The 12,866-nt window shown below is 27.7% G+C and overlaps 3 protein-coding genes across 4 annotated transcripts; 1 reads left to right on the top strand and 2 right to left on the bottom strand.

Annotated features, from left to right (window-relative positions):
* Positions 1 to 1,336: 1,336 nt before the first annotated feature.
* Positions 1,337 to 12,238, bottom strand: LOC127278952 (uncharacterized). Of its 2 annotated transcripts, XM_051300928.1 has the most exons (3): positions 12,111 to 12,238; positions 2,039 to 2,228; positions 1,337 to 1,940 (listed from the first exon to the last, which is right to left on the bottom strand). In XM_051300928.1, the coding sequence occupies exons 2-3, from the start codon at positions 2,225 to 2,227 to the stop codon at positions 1,563 to 1,565; spliced, it is 567 nt and encodes a 188-aa protein (XP_051156885.1). In that variant the 5' UTR covers position 2,228; positions 12,111 to 12,238; the 3' UTR covers positions 1,337 to 1,562. The 2 variants fall into 2 exon arrangements, with proteins under 2 accessions (XP_051156885.1, XP_051156884.1); XM_051300927.1 differs by lacking the exon at positions 12,111 to 12,238 and having other exon boundaries at positions 2,039 to 3,475.
* LOC127278944 (uncharacterized) lies at positions 3,602 to 7,063 on the bottom strand. The gene is made up of 2 exons (XM_051300915.1): positions 6,899 to 7,063; positions 3,602 to 5,945 (listed from the first exon to the last, which is right to left on the bottom strand). Exons 1-2 carry the CDS (start codon positions 6,977 to 6,979, stop codon positions 3,864 to 3,866), a joined length of 2,163 nt encoding a protein of 720 aa, XP_051156872.1. The 5' UTR covers positions 6,980 to 7,063; the 3' UTR covers positions 3,602 to 3,863.
* LOC127278940 (uncharacterized) lies at positions 7,503 to 10,377 on the top strand. Its single transcript, XM_051300911.1, has 2 exons — positions 7,503 to 7,635; positions 7,720 to 10,377. The coding sequence occupies exons 1-2, from the start codon at positions 7,552 to 7,554 to the stop codon at positions 10,222 to 10,224; spliced, it is 2,589 nt and encodes an 862-aa protein (XP_051156868.1). The 5' UTR covers positions 7,503 to 7,551; the 3' UTR covers positions 10,225 to 10,377.
* Positions 12,239 to 12,866: the final 628 nt, after the last annotated feature.

Raw genomic sequence — 12,866 nt, 5'->3', positions numbered from 1 at the left:
GTATATTTTTCACCTTTCCACATTAATTACTTGAGAGTTAATGTTTTGAACTTCTAATACATTTTAATTACATTTAGTTTGAAATAGATTTACGAATTACATTTCAATATATATATTTCATTTACGCTGTTTTAGTAACCCCAAAAGTTTTACTTTAACATTAAAAATGGCCACTATCTGACCTATAAGTATCGAAAATATTTTAAAGATTATATTTGATCTCACTTCTTTGTTTAAAAGGTCATATAGAATAAATCTTTTTAAATTTTTAAAATATTTGAAATAGCAAATGATCTAAAAATAACGAGTGTTCATTTACTGATACATCATGTTCATTCACTGGCTCCAAGTGTTCATTCACTGGTGTTTGGAATATAATTTTGACAAGAATTAATTAACCCCTTCGTTGGCATTAACGCATTTACGCGTAAAATTTTTTCGTGCCCTACGTGGCATTGATACGGACATTTTTTCAAAAATCGTTTGTATTTGTTTTATAATTAGTACTCATGGGTTTTAGGGGTCGCTGATTACGAATCCGATGTTAGTTTTTCAAAATTCAAGATGACCGACAATATTTTAAAAATTTGCTAGAATTTGTTTAAAAATTGGTACTCGGAGTTTTCCGGGTCGCTTATTACAAATTCGATGTTAGTTTTTCAAGATTCAAATTAGCGAATCCAATATGGCGGATGAATTGTGACAAAAATATTGTTCTATTTGCAGAAATATTGGATTTTCGTAAAAATAAGCATCTTAGGGTTATTGAGGTGGCCCTTTTTAATTTTTCATAATTTTAAGAATCTGATTTTAGATTGGTAATCAGTGACTTCAAAAATAATCAGAAACCTTATTTTAAAAAAAAAAATGATTTTTCAAAAAATTGTCCGCCATATTGAAACCGCCATTTTGAATATTAAAAATTTTTTAAATAATACTTCAAATTAGTAATTACTGATTCCCAAAAAACCCCAAAAAACATATTTTTTCGGAAAAAACATTGATTTTTTTTAAAAAACGTACGCCATACTATATCTCACAGTTGAACTTTGAAAAACTAAAGTTAAATTCGTAATCAGCGACCCCAAGAACCTCTGGATACCAATTTTCAGAAAAAAATTTCTGTAAATTAACATTTAAATTATTTTTAATGTTTTTAAAAAGTTTGGTGTCAAATTCGCCCGTAATGTGATGCAAGTAAAGTGAATTTTTGTCGTTTCTTAAAAGTGGTTCGAGGCCTGAATTCAAAATAATTTTTTTATACACAAAAAATCAAACAGTTTCTGGAAAATTAGAATTTTTTTATTTTGCGCCATGAAATTTTGAACTTGAAAAGTAGTATTGTCTTAATAATTTTGAGAACACATTTTCTAAATTTTTAGCGTATATATTTTTAAGACAAATGGGCTCAATCTAAAACAAGGAAATCAATAAAATAATTTTTAGAGTTATAGACTTATATCACTTATATATATATATATATTTATATATCACTTATAGACTTATAGATATCATAACTAATCCTACTGTTATTAGTCCTCTAAATATTCTCCATCGAGCAACTAATATTCCAAACGCATTCTCAATTGCTCTTCTCGCCTGTAATTAAATATCATTTTATCCTTTTCAAGATTTCCTTTTCCTGCCCCTTTAAATGGGCACAGACAATAATCGGTGTTACTAAAAGCTGCATCTCCCAGGAAAACTTGAGGAACTCTTGGTCCATTATCATGAAGAAAAGATGCTGGAGGTAGATTCAATGAGTCATTTGCGAGTTTTTCATATAAATCTGTATTTTTCAAAACGCCACTATCGCTCTGTCTTCCTTTGCCACCCACGTCTACGTAAGTAAAATTATACGTTGCATCACACATTGCTAATAGTATAATGCTGTGAAATTCTTTGTAGTTGTAACAATCTGAGCCAGTGTTTGGTTGCGCCTTACGAAAAAAAGGAATAATATAAAGAATATTTAGTACTGTGAATGCGTATAAAAATTATGTATAAAAATTTTTTTTTACAATTCAAGAATATTTACTTGCATCATAATGTGCTTTCCATCCATAGCTCCAAAGCAGTTTGGAAACTGCCACAAATCATCGAAGTCTTTTATTATTTTCATCCACTCTTCCTCAGTGGAAGGAAATTTCAACACATCTGGTTGGAGAGTTTTCCATAAAATTTTCATGCTTTCCTGAACCAGCTTTTGAATTGTTGTAATACCCATTCTAAATTGAAAGGTAAGAGACGTAAACGATTCTCCTGTTGCAAGATCTTTTATAGGGGGTTTTAAGGGTCGCTGATTACGAATCCGAAGACAGATTTAAAAAATTTTCAAAATTCAAAATGGCGGATCCAATATGTAGGACAATTTTTTTTAATTGATCATATCCGCTCGAAACTGGTTACTCAGGGGTTTTCGGGGTCGCTGATTACGAATCCGATGTCAGTTTTTTAAAATTCAAAATGGCGGATCCAATATAGAGGACAATTTTCTTAAAATTGATAAAATCCTTTCTAAATTGGTTATTTGGGGGTTTTCGGAGTAGCTGATGATGAATCCGATAATATGGCACCCAAAATAGTTAAAAATAATTTGGATCTGTTACAAGATCGTGACTTACTGATGTTAAATCGGATTTTGATTTTTATTCGCTTTAGCGTTACTCAGAGCTAATGACGAGAACGTAGCGATATTTTAGCTCCATTTTTTTGTTTTTATAATTTTTTTTTACTTTTTTGGAAATTTTTTGTAAACTGAAATAAATTGTTTGGCCCCCCGAGTAACAAGTTTCAAGCCATTCCTATAAATTTTTCTTTTTCTCATCCGCCATATTGGATCCGCCATTTTGAATTTTGAAAATCTAACGTCATATTCGTAATCAGCGCCCCCAAAAACCCACGAGTTACAAGTTTCAAGGAAATCCGATCAATTTTTCATTTTGTCATCCGCCATATTGGATCCGCCATTTTGAATTCTGAAAATCTGATGCCAGATTCATAATCAGCGACCCCGAAAACTTTATAAACATTATTGTTAGGTTATTTCCTATTGTTGTTTAGTCACAATTACATTTATTGTAAAAAAAACGCTATTTTTAAACTTAATTTGTCTATAACATTTATTTTATTTATAAAAAACACTTTTTTAATGTAGTTATATAGTAATAGATATTCTAAAATACATTTTAAATACATTTTATTACTGAAATGTGTAAAATAGTGGCTGAAGTATTCAAAAAAGTGCAAGAAAAAAGGTGATACTCAGGAGTGTCACTATGCCGCAAAGGGTTAAGAAAATAATGAAAACAATAAGTAAAAGTTGAAACATATGTGCCGCACTCTGAAAAATGAAACCTAAGAGGCAAAAATTTTTGATTATGTTTATTATTATTTTATCTTGATTAAAACTTCCTTTTTAATAATATGAAATACAATTCAGTTTTTATTGAATATTTTAGATATAATGCAGACTTAAATTTCAATGGATTTTATTAAATCTCCAAAGTTCATAAACATAAACTACGATTTTTTGCATCCTAGGTCTCTTTCTTTAAAATGTGAATAATTATGTTAAAATTAATAAGTAAATTAAGAAGAATTGTTACTCACAGTTTATATTTCGTAAACAACATACAAGAAGAAAGTTAATAATAATAATTATTATTCTTAATAGCATTATTATTATTACTCTATTACATCATATAACAATATATCAACAGATAAATTTTTTCAATCTGAACGTAGTTCTAAAGTCCTAAAAGTAGCGAAAAATTATAATTAAAAAAAAATTCGTTTAACATGATCTACGAACCTTGCTTCTAATAAACATTTTCCCCCTGTTACAAATTTTGGGTCTTCCACTAAACCCAAGAATTTGGAATGTATTTTTCCAAGCCATTAAAACGCAAGTTGCGAATATAATGTGTAAAATAAAATTTATACAATGCATTATTGCTCAACTCCACTATGTGTTTTGAATAAAATTCATCAATTCTTTTAATATCCGAAGAAATAAATTGAAATTCATTGTTTTCCACATTTTTTAAACCGACATTTGAAACGATAAAAGTATTATGAAATATATCATTATATTTCTTTGAATTAAACATTAGACGAAATGGTTCTGCATGATAAAAATGAATTTTATCATTGACCATCAATTTATGTTTTACATTTATAAGCGGTTCATTATTTTCCTGAGTGCCATTTATTTTGTATTCAAAAATGGAAGATCCATTTCGTTCTAAACTTATTGAAAAATATAATTCGCCTTTAAAATACACATGAGCATCTTTTAACAATTGTTCTAAGCCTATTGTCATATGTTTATAGTTTATAAGTATGTTTAAGAAATTCTCATAACCAAGACCGAGGGCAGAAAAATGATAATTTACTAAAGGTAAAAATACTTCATTTTGTGGTATTTCATTTACTATTAAATGAATTTTTGTTTCTTTTGAAATAGTGTGATAGTCTATTTTACTAATGTAAATTTTACCATTTTTTTCATCGGCTATAAAAATAGAATAAACGTCGGCCTGTAATTTAATATTCATTTGTTTTCCAACAATAGTGTGACAATCGTTATTCAAATAAAGACAACAATTCGTGAGATCAACTGGTGATTCTATGGTAAAAGTAACATCGACCAATTTTTTCTTCATTTTTCGCAACAACATTAAAGGTAAGGATGGACGCCAATCGCTTTGTCTACTCCGGGCTTTTAACTCTGTTGGCTTTATATTAAAATCAATGGCAGGCATTACAGGATGACCAGTTAAAAGTCGTAATTCTACATCAGGGCTTATTAAAGGCATATCGATTTTAAAATTGAGAACTTTTTTCAAAAATGGCAATAAATTTATATTGTAAAGATCGAGAAATACTTCTAAAATTAATGTAATTACGTTCAACTTATTTTCCTTGGAATAGTAACGAATGTTAAATTCCCTGAAAGATTTATCAGTACCATCGAAGGCAAATAAAGTCACTAAAAATTGTAGTCTTTTTGCATAACCCCAGCTTTCATAAGATTTACTCTTTTGATAGAATTCTGCAAGTTCATTTTTAACTGGTTCTGTCTGTTTGTTGGAGTAAAATTTACTTTCGTAGAGGAAACAAAAAATATTTGTCCATATTTCAGTATTTGGTCCGAAACCAAGCGAATGATCTTGTATGTCATAATAATGCGCAATTTCATGTAATTCAATCCACTCTTGAGCTCGGTTTTGTTGTAAAACTTCGTCTACTCCACCAGAAAGTGTTATCCAAGAATCTTTATAATATCCGCTCACATAGTCATCTTTTTCTGTGCGGAAGAAATGTCGTTGCTTGTCTACTAAATAATATGATAATGAATCATTTTTATCTACATATCGACTTGCACCTGTTAGATAATTGTAGTATTTTATTATATCCGCTTGATTTTGTAATCCAACAAATAAACTCAACTTCTCTGATAAGATTTCTTTAACATCGTTTGCTGACAGTATCATTTGTGTTTGATGATTTTCAACAAAACCATAAGTTTGAATATTTTTGTAAAATTCTTGTTCAGCTTTGTGTGAGGTAAGAAAAGTTAAATTTCTAGAATCAAAAACAGGTAAAACTGACCAATTTTTAGTTTTAATTTTTACTACCACTGGTACATTGTATGATACTGTTAATAATGGAACGCAGTCAAGATTTGTTGTTAAATTTCTTGTACTATTTTGGGTATCAGCAAAATTTATTTCGATAAATTTATCTGAGTTTTCAAAAGGACAGACAAATTTAAAATTTTCAATTTTTTGTGAAGATTCTATAGTTAGTGTAAATGTCGTATCTTTCCTAATTATTATTCCAAAGTGTTTTTTGTAGTGAAAAACTAGTCCATGGTACATGTTGTTTTTCCATGAATTTTGAAATTTCCTAACACTTGGCTTCACAATCCTTTCAGTTTCCTAAATCATATTTAGAAATTATTACACATTTTTTAATTTTCAATTCTAAAGTTTATAAGTAAAACATATATGCGACTACAAGAGAAATTTATTACATTGTATAGAATTATTCTACAAAAATTTTAGTTTGGTCCTTCTATAGAATTTAACTAGAATGATTTTGTACCAAATTTCTTTATGAATTCTGTTAAGAATTTTACAAATTTTATTCATATATTTTTACTAGTAAAAAATCAGTTTTTATGGCTAAATATGATTGGTTTTTCTTTGAGAGGATTATAGACATACAAAATTAGGCTACATATTTGCCGCGGCCTAATTTTACAGGTGTTGTATAGGCAGGTCAAAAAATTGAAAATTACTTTAAATTTATCCTAATTTACAGCAGAATTTGTTACTGACCGAGTTACTGACCCAAGAAAAAAATAGGTCTTTAGTGAAAAAATATTGTTAAATATTGTATAAAAAATTTTCCTAATTAAGATAAATAATTTTATTTAAATTATTTTATATTGAATAATTAACCCTTTCAAGACCAAATTATTTTCTAAAAAATCAAGATTTTTGATTTTTAAACAAGTTTTTCAGTGAAACTAATTAAGGTTTTCGTCTCAAAACCAAAGTTTAGAATTGGAAATTTATTTGACTAAATGGAAAACATTGGTTTAATATTTAGTTTTAAAAATCAAGGAACTTATGCTTAAAATAACCAAAAAAATGTCCATGTTGCCTGAAAGCAACACTTGTCTTCAAAGAGTTAAAGTAGTGGTAAATTTCTCATGGAATCGCACTTATATTAAAAAAATAATTACAAATATAAAAATATTTTTCTTCTGTATTGAAAAAAATTTATATTCATCTATACATTTTAATTGAAAAAACATCAAATGCAAAGTTACTATGATAATAATTTAACTTATTCAATTAAACTTTAATTAAATACTTCAACATACCACTTCGTTCCACTTTACTGGCAGGTCTGCGTTAGAAACATAGAAATGAAGCAATAAATTTAAAATGGTTAATATTAACATTTTCGATGTTATATCGTTTACAGATTAATTAATTTTAAAAAATTGAAATGTTTTACACATTTCTCTATCAACTTTTAGTTACGATCATTCCAATGTCTTAGATTTTATAGCATTTTTTATTTATTCTAATTTATTAAAAATGACGCATATATTGGAAATAACATCTATATTCTTGTTGACTTTTTAATAAAAAACATTTTATTTATTTAATATTTTTGTCATCGATTGATGTCATAGATTTTAAATTTCTGTTTATTTATGAAACACCTCTATAAACAGTAAAAAATAGAAATTGTTATTTCCCTGTATAAAATTTTATATAAAACATAAAATTTTTAATTTATTCTAATTTATTATAGAATGCGCAAATAGACGTAGTAACATCTATATTCTTATTGACTAATGAATAAAAAGTATTCTAAATTTTAACTCAGATATTGATTTACGTCATCATCGACTTCTGTCGATTTTCATATAATATATGTAAACAGTAAGGAATATATAAGTAGTAAAAGTTAACTACTTTTGATCGCAGTTGTTAAAAGGGGTAGTTACTAACGAAATAGTAAATCATGATTTCATTAATATTCATAAAATTGCTTCTAATATTTGTGTCGAGTACAATATCACAAAATACACTGCAATGGAATTTGAACGTAAGTTTTTAAAATATTAATTAAAAGATAAATCTTCTGCATCAGAATATGCATTTTACGTATAACTATAAATTCATCTTTTAGATGACTACACGAATTGCCGTGCCTTTAGTTCGAGAATTTTCGGAACCATGGACGAGTCATACAATTCAAAACCAATTCTCTCATTATAAAACTCATTTTGAAATAATAATTAAACGAGGTACAACATTCAATTTAACGGTAGAAACCTCTTCTCAAATACAAAATTTGTATTTTTACTGTCTTGCTGATTCTCCATATGAAACATTAATCATATTGGATCTTACGGGGAAGGGAAATTTCACCAAAACATTAACAGCAAATTTTGATTGCGTGCCTATGATATCTGTTTCAAATAATGTTCCAGTACGAATGATTATTGAAACCAAAAACTGGTTATCATTGCCAATTTTTGATTCTAATGATGCATCACTTTTCGAATCACAAGAATTTGAATTTGAATTTTACAAAAATGTACAAATTTATGGATTCGTTGAAAATTATTACACACAAATGTTATTATCAGTAAATGATATTGATACTTTAAAGTCGTTAAAGTATAGTCTATATCTTGGTTTGGAAAATCAGGTTGATATAATAGAGTATTATGATTATTTAACTGGTTTCAGTCCCTACAACAGTAAAAATATTGTACCATCATTGAAATTAATTGATCGATCAACATTGTTTATACGTTCAGAAAAATGTGACAAATACACTTTAAATCTAAATACACATACTTGTCCGGAAACGAATATGAACCTTCATTTTATATCTGCTGTTAATAATCTAGACAGATTTTTACAACCCCAAAAAGGATCTAGTTGGATTTTATTGGAAAAGTTTGCTGAATACTACAACAGAAAAGAAAATGCTGTTGATTTTGGAGAAACATTCAAGTTGTGGAATGATATGTTTGCCACTTTATATCAACAAAAATTTGTAATGAAAAATCCAATGTTACAATCAGCATCTCCTTACAAGTATGAGGAAATTTCAAATTATCAAAAGGGAATCTATTTTACAGAATGGGGATACGAGGAAAAGTTAAATTTATTTATCAGTCTCTTCGGATATGATGGAACTGATACGAATTTACGTGAATTTCGTATTCGCCATATTCCGTACAATCAAATTACAACTGACGATTCTGTTGAATTAATTCCAACTATTCTTGAACTATTTCTTGACCTTTACGATATAAATTTATTGCCGTTTTTAAAAAAAGTCATCAAAGATATTTCATTAAGTCCCGAATTGGAACTACGAGTATTGAATGGACATCCTGTCATGCCTGCCATTGATTTTGATATAAATCCTAAAAATTTGCCAACTATGAGCTATGAGCGAGATTTAAGAAAAATTTCCCCTTTAATGTTGGTGACAAAAATGAAGAAAACATATTTTAACGTCACGTTTACCATTGAATCGACAATTGATCTCACAAATTCTTGTCTATATTTGAATAATGATTGTCACACTATTGTTGGAAAACAGGTGAATGTCAAATTATTGTCAGATGTTTATTCTGTTTACGTGGTAGAAGAAATTCTTGGTAATACGTATATCAGTGACGTAAAGTATCATACCATTTCACAGACTACGTTTATTAATGTTGAAGTAAGAGAAATTCAAAAAGGCAAAACATATTTTCCCTTGATTCATTATAGATTTGATGCTCAAGATTTGGATAATAAGGTATTTTTACAAATATTTATAAATTACAAGGACATGAAATTATCTTTAAAACAATTAAGTAATGCAATCTATGATGAGAATGAATATTTTTCGTTAAACTTAAAACGAAATGGTTCTACTGTTATGAAATATAAATTTCCTAATAAATCGCAAAATCAACAATTGCTCACAAATGATGTACTCAAGTTTGAAGTTAATGATGAACTACACATTTACCATCGCGAACCTAAACGTCTAAATTTCAATTTGGAAGGTTATAATAATTCAATAGCGCAGAATAATATTTTTCTTTTTACAAATGTTGGTTTAGACAAAATTTCAAAGAAAATAGAAAATTTAAAATATTCATTTGATGTTTTAGGTTTAGCATATTGGAAATTCTTGCAAATAATTATAAATTACGAGTCTATGACAATAGGCTTAGAACAATTGTTAAAAGATGCTCATGTGTATTTTAAAGGCGAATTATATTTTCAAATAAGTTTAGAACGAAATGGTTCTTCCCTTTTTGAATACAAAATATATGGCACTCAGGAAAATAATGAACCGCTTATAAATGTAAAACATAAATTGATGGTCAATGATAAAATTCATTTTTATCATGCAGAACCATTTCGTCTAATGTTTAATTCAAAGAAATATAATGATATATTTCATAATACTTTTGTCGTTACAAATGAGGGTTTACTTTCAAGTAATGACTTGAGTAATAAAATAATTTCTGCAGATATTAAAAGAATTGATAAATTCAATTCAGAATACAATATTGACTTAAGCTACAATGCATTGTATCAATATTATTTTGCGCATTATATTCGTACATTGCGTTCTAATGATTTGCAAGTTTACATGCCATTGAATTGGCTTTAAAGTCAGATTATAATTAGATCTAATGTAAATTGTTTTCATAAACTATAGAATTTTCTGTAATTGAGTGTTTTTTAAACAATATTAATAATTTAATTGTTAATTTATGTTTAACGTGAATATGAAATGTATAATTTGAAGTAAATATAAAAATTACGACTCTGTCAAATTATTCACACACCATGGCTGATTTTTGAATTTGATATTGTGATTTTGCAATCCGCAATTTTATTATATTCTAATAAAAATAAATTTGAATTTAAGGGGGGTTTCTCATGAAAAAATGGATTTTATTTTTTTTGCATAAATTTATTCCTTAATATGTCAAAAATGACCTCCTAAAATTTTAAGTCGATCCGAGTGATAGGAACTAGGATGAACTGAATCGGTAACCACCCCTCCTCCTCCCGCTAGATTTAAGTACGAAAAAACGTCGTTTTTTCGAATTTTTCATTCAAAAGCCCGCCATTTTTTTTATTTTTTGGTTTTCAGTAAAATCCCTAATTTGGAAAGTCACCACATATGTATATTTTAAGAATATTTTTGATTTTTTAATTTCCACTGATTCAAAATGGCGGAATCGTGTCTACCGCAAAACGCTTTTCTTTTTTTGGAGTCAACTTCACCACACTATGTATAACAAACGTTTAATTCAATAATTTAAATGTAAACAAATTTTTTTCTTTTAAAAATACTTTAATTTTAATATGTAAAAAGATTTAGACCGATATTTTAAAAAATAAAAAAAATATTTTAAAAAAACAAAAAATCATTTTTTGCCTTTTTCATGAGAAACCCCCCTTAAACTCTTATGTATCTGCGTTTGTTTTTTGCTAAAATTTTTTCGTCATATCTGAAAATAACTGGAGCCTTTCAGGAACCAATGTTAACACTTTCACAGGAAATTATAAGGTATTAAAATAAGCTGCAACGCTTATTATTTTAATTCCGAACAAAAGTTATTTGTATCCCAAGTAGCACGATATATCAACCAGATGTCACGGTGATATCACCGGGGAATGTCACCGTGACATCAGGAAAATGTCAAAATGTCCGCCTTACGGTGATATCACACGGTGACATCGAGGTGATATCATGGTGACATCAAGGTGATATCACAGTCATATCACGGTGATATCATGGTGATATCACCGTGATATCATGTTGATATTTTACAGGGACTTAAAATTTTTAATAATTTAGAAAATAATAATAAATAAAAAAAATAATAAAAAAAATAGTAAAAAATAATAATTTTTAAAAAATTTTAAATCCCTGTAAAATATCAACATGATATCACGGTGATATCACCATGATATCACCGTGATATGACTGTGATATCACCTTGATGTCACCATGATATCACTACGATGTCACCGTGTGATATCACCGTAAGGCGGACATTTTGACATTTTCCTGATGTCACGGTGACATTCCCCGGTGATATCACCGTAACATCTGGTTGATATATCGTGCTACTTGGGATATAATTTATAATTACATTATTTGTGAATTAATTTCGCTGCCATGTTATGGGTATTTTACTGAAAATTTATTTATGATTTTTTTTTATATAATTTATATAAATTTTTATAAATTTCATGTATTGTATAATTATGAATGCTTTCATAATAATTATTAAATGGTATATTAGCCCTAGCGGATTGGGTAAACCGAGTTGTAACCGAATTGGGTTACGTTTCGGTTCCTTGTAAAATATTGTCGTTAATCGACGAAATATGTTGTGAATAACTATTAGGAATGGTTAATAGACATTTAGAGTGCTTATCTATGCAATAATAAGAATAAATTAAGATATAATTACTTCATAATAAGTGTTTTAAATGTACAGTGCATACAGTTGTTGAGTTACTATATATGTATATTACCATCAGCGGCAGCTGTGATACACGCGTTAAACACTAGATGGCGTTGAAGATTACTTTGTGAATGAATATCTAAAATTAAACCCTTGAGTGTCAAATGTGTAAGTGAATATAAGTTTTAAAAAAATAGATCGATTTATTAAAACAACTTTTTTCATTTGTACAAATAAAAAAAAATTTTATTAGGAACAATTTTTTTCTGTCAAAATTAATCTTTCTCCTTTTATTGAGAAAAGAAATTTTTTTATTCAGAAAAAATTTTTTTTTTTCAAAATTAATATTTCTTATTTTATTGAGGAAAAAAGTTTCTTTTGTGTCACAATTACTTTTTCTCATTTCATTGAAAAAATAAAATTTTTTATTAAGAAAAAAATTTGTTTGTGTAACAATTAAAATTCATTTTATTATGAAAAAAAAATTAGTATTGGGATCTGAAATACTGCGATACGCCATCTGGTGTGAGCCTTGTTGTGGTGGCCATGTTTTCATTCCGTGTTTCTCTAACAAATACAAAAGAAAGAGATAAAAAACCAAGATGGTTGTCACAAGAAGGCTCAGGGGTGGGTCAGTTTCGCGTGATTTCTGATCCCAATTAAGAAAAAAATTTTTTTAGAGAAAAATAGATTTCTTTGTGTCACAACTAATTTTTCTTATGTCATTGAGAAAAAAAACTTTTTATTGAGAAATATTTTTTTTCACATTCGTAGAAATGAAAAAAGTTGTTTTAATTAATCGATCTATTTTTTTAAAACTTATATT

The sequence above is a fragment of the Leptopilina boulardi genome, unplaced genomic scaffold (genome assembly GCF_019393585.1).
Source record: "Leptopilina boulardi isolate dan_hultmark-lab unplaced genomic scaffold, ZJU_Lbou_2.1 LbouV2_213, whole genome shotgun sequence".
NCBI classification, from domain to species: Eukaryota; Metazoa; Arthropoda; class Insecta; order Hymenoptera; family Figitidae; genus Leptopilina; species Leptopilina boulardi.
Note: the sequence above shows the minus strand (reverse complement) of the source record. Positions and strands in the feature narration are given on the sequence as shown.

What these genes read in the sequence shown, in the direction of transcription:
- LOC127278940 (XM_051300911.1), top strand. Translation starts at nt 7,552, where the DNA reads ATGATTTCATTAATATTCATAAAATTGCTTCTAATATTTGTGTCGAGT. An exon ending in CACTGCAATGGAATTTGAAC is followed by an intron (nt 7,636 to 7,719) that starts GTAAGTTTTTAA and finishes TTCATCTTTTAG; the next exon opens with ATGACTACACGAATTGCCGT.
- LOC127278944 (XM_051300915.1), bottom strand. Translation starts at nt 6,979, where the DNA reads ATGTTAATATTAACCATTTTAAATTTATTGCTTCATTTCTATGTTTCT. An exon ending in CAGTAAAGTGGAACGAAGTG is followed by an intron (nt 5,946 to 6,898) that starts GTATGTTGAAGT and finishes AATATGATTTAG; the next exon opens with GAAACTGAAAGGATTGTGAA.
- LOC127278952 (XM_051300928.1), bottom strand. Translation starts at nt 2,227, where the DNA reads ATGGGTATTACAACAATTCAAAAGCTGGTTCAGGAAAGCATGAAAATT. An exon ending in GAAAGCACATTATGATGCAA is followed by an intron (nt 1,941 to 2,038) that starts GTAAATATTCTT and finishes TTTTTTCGTAAG; the next exon opens with GCGCAACCAAACACTGGCTC.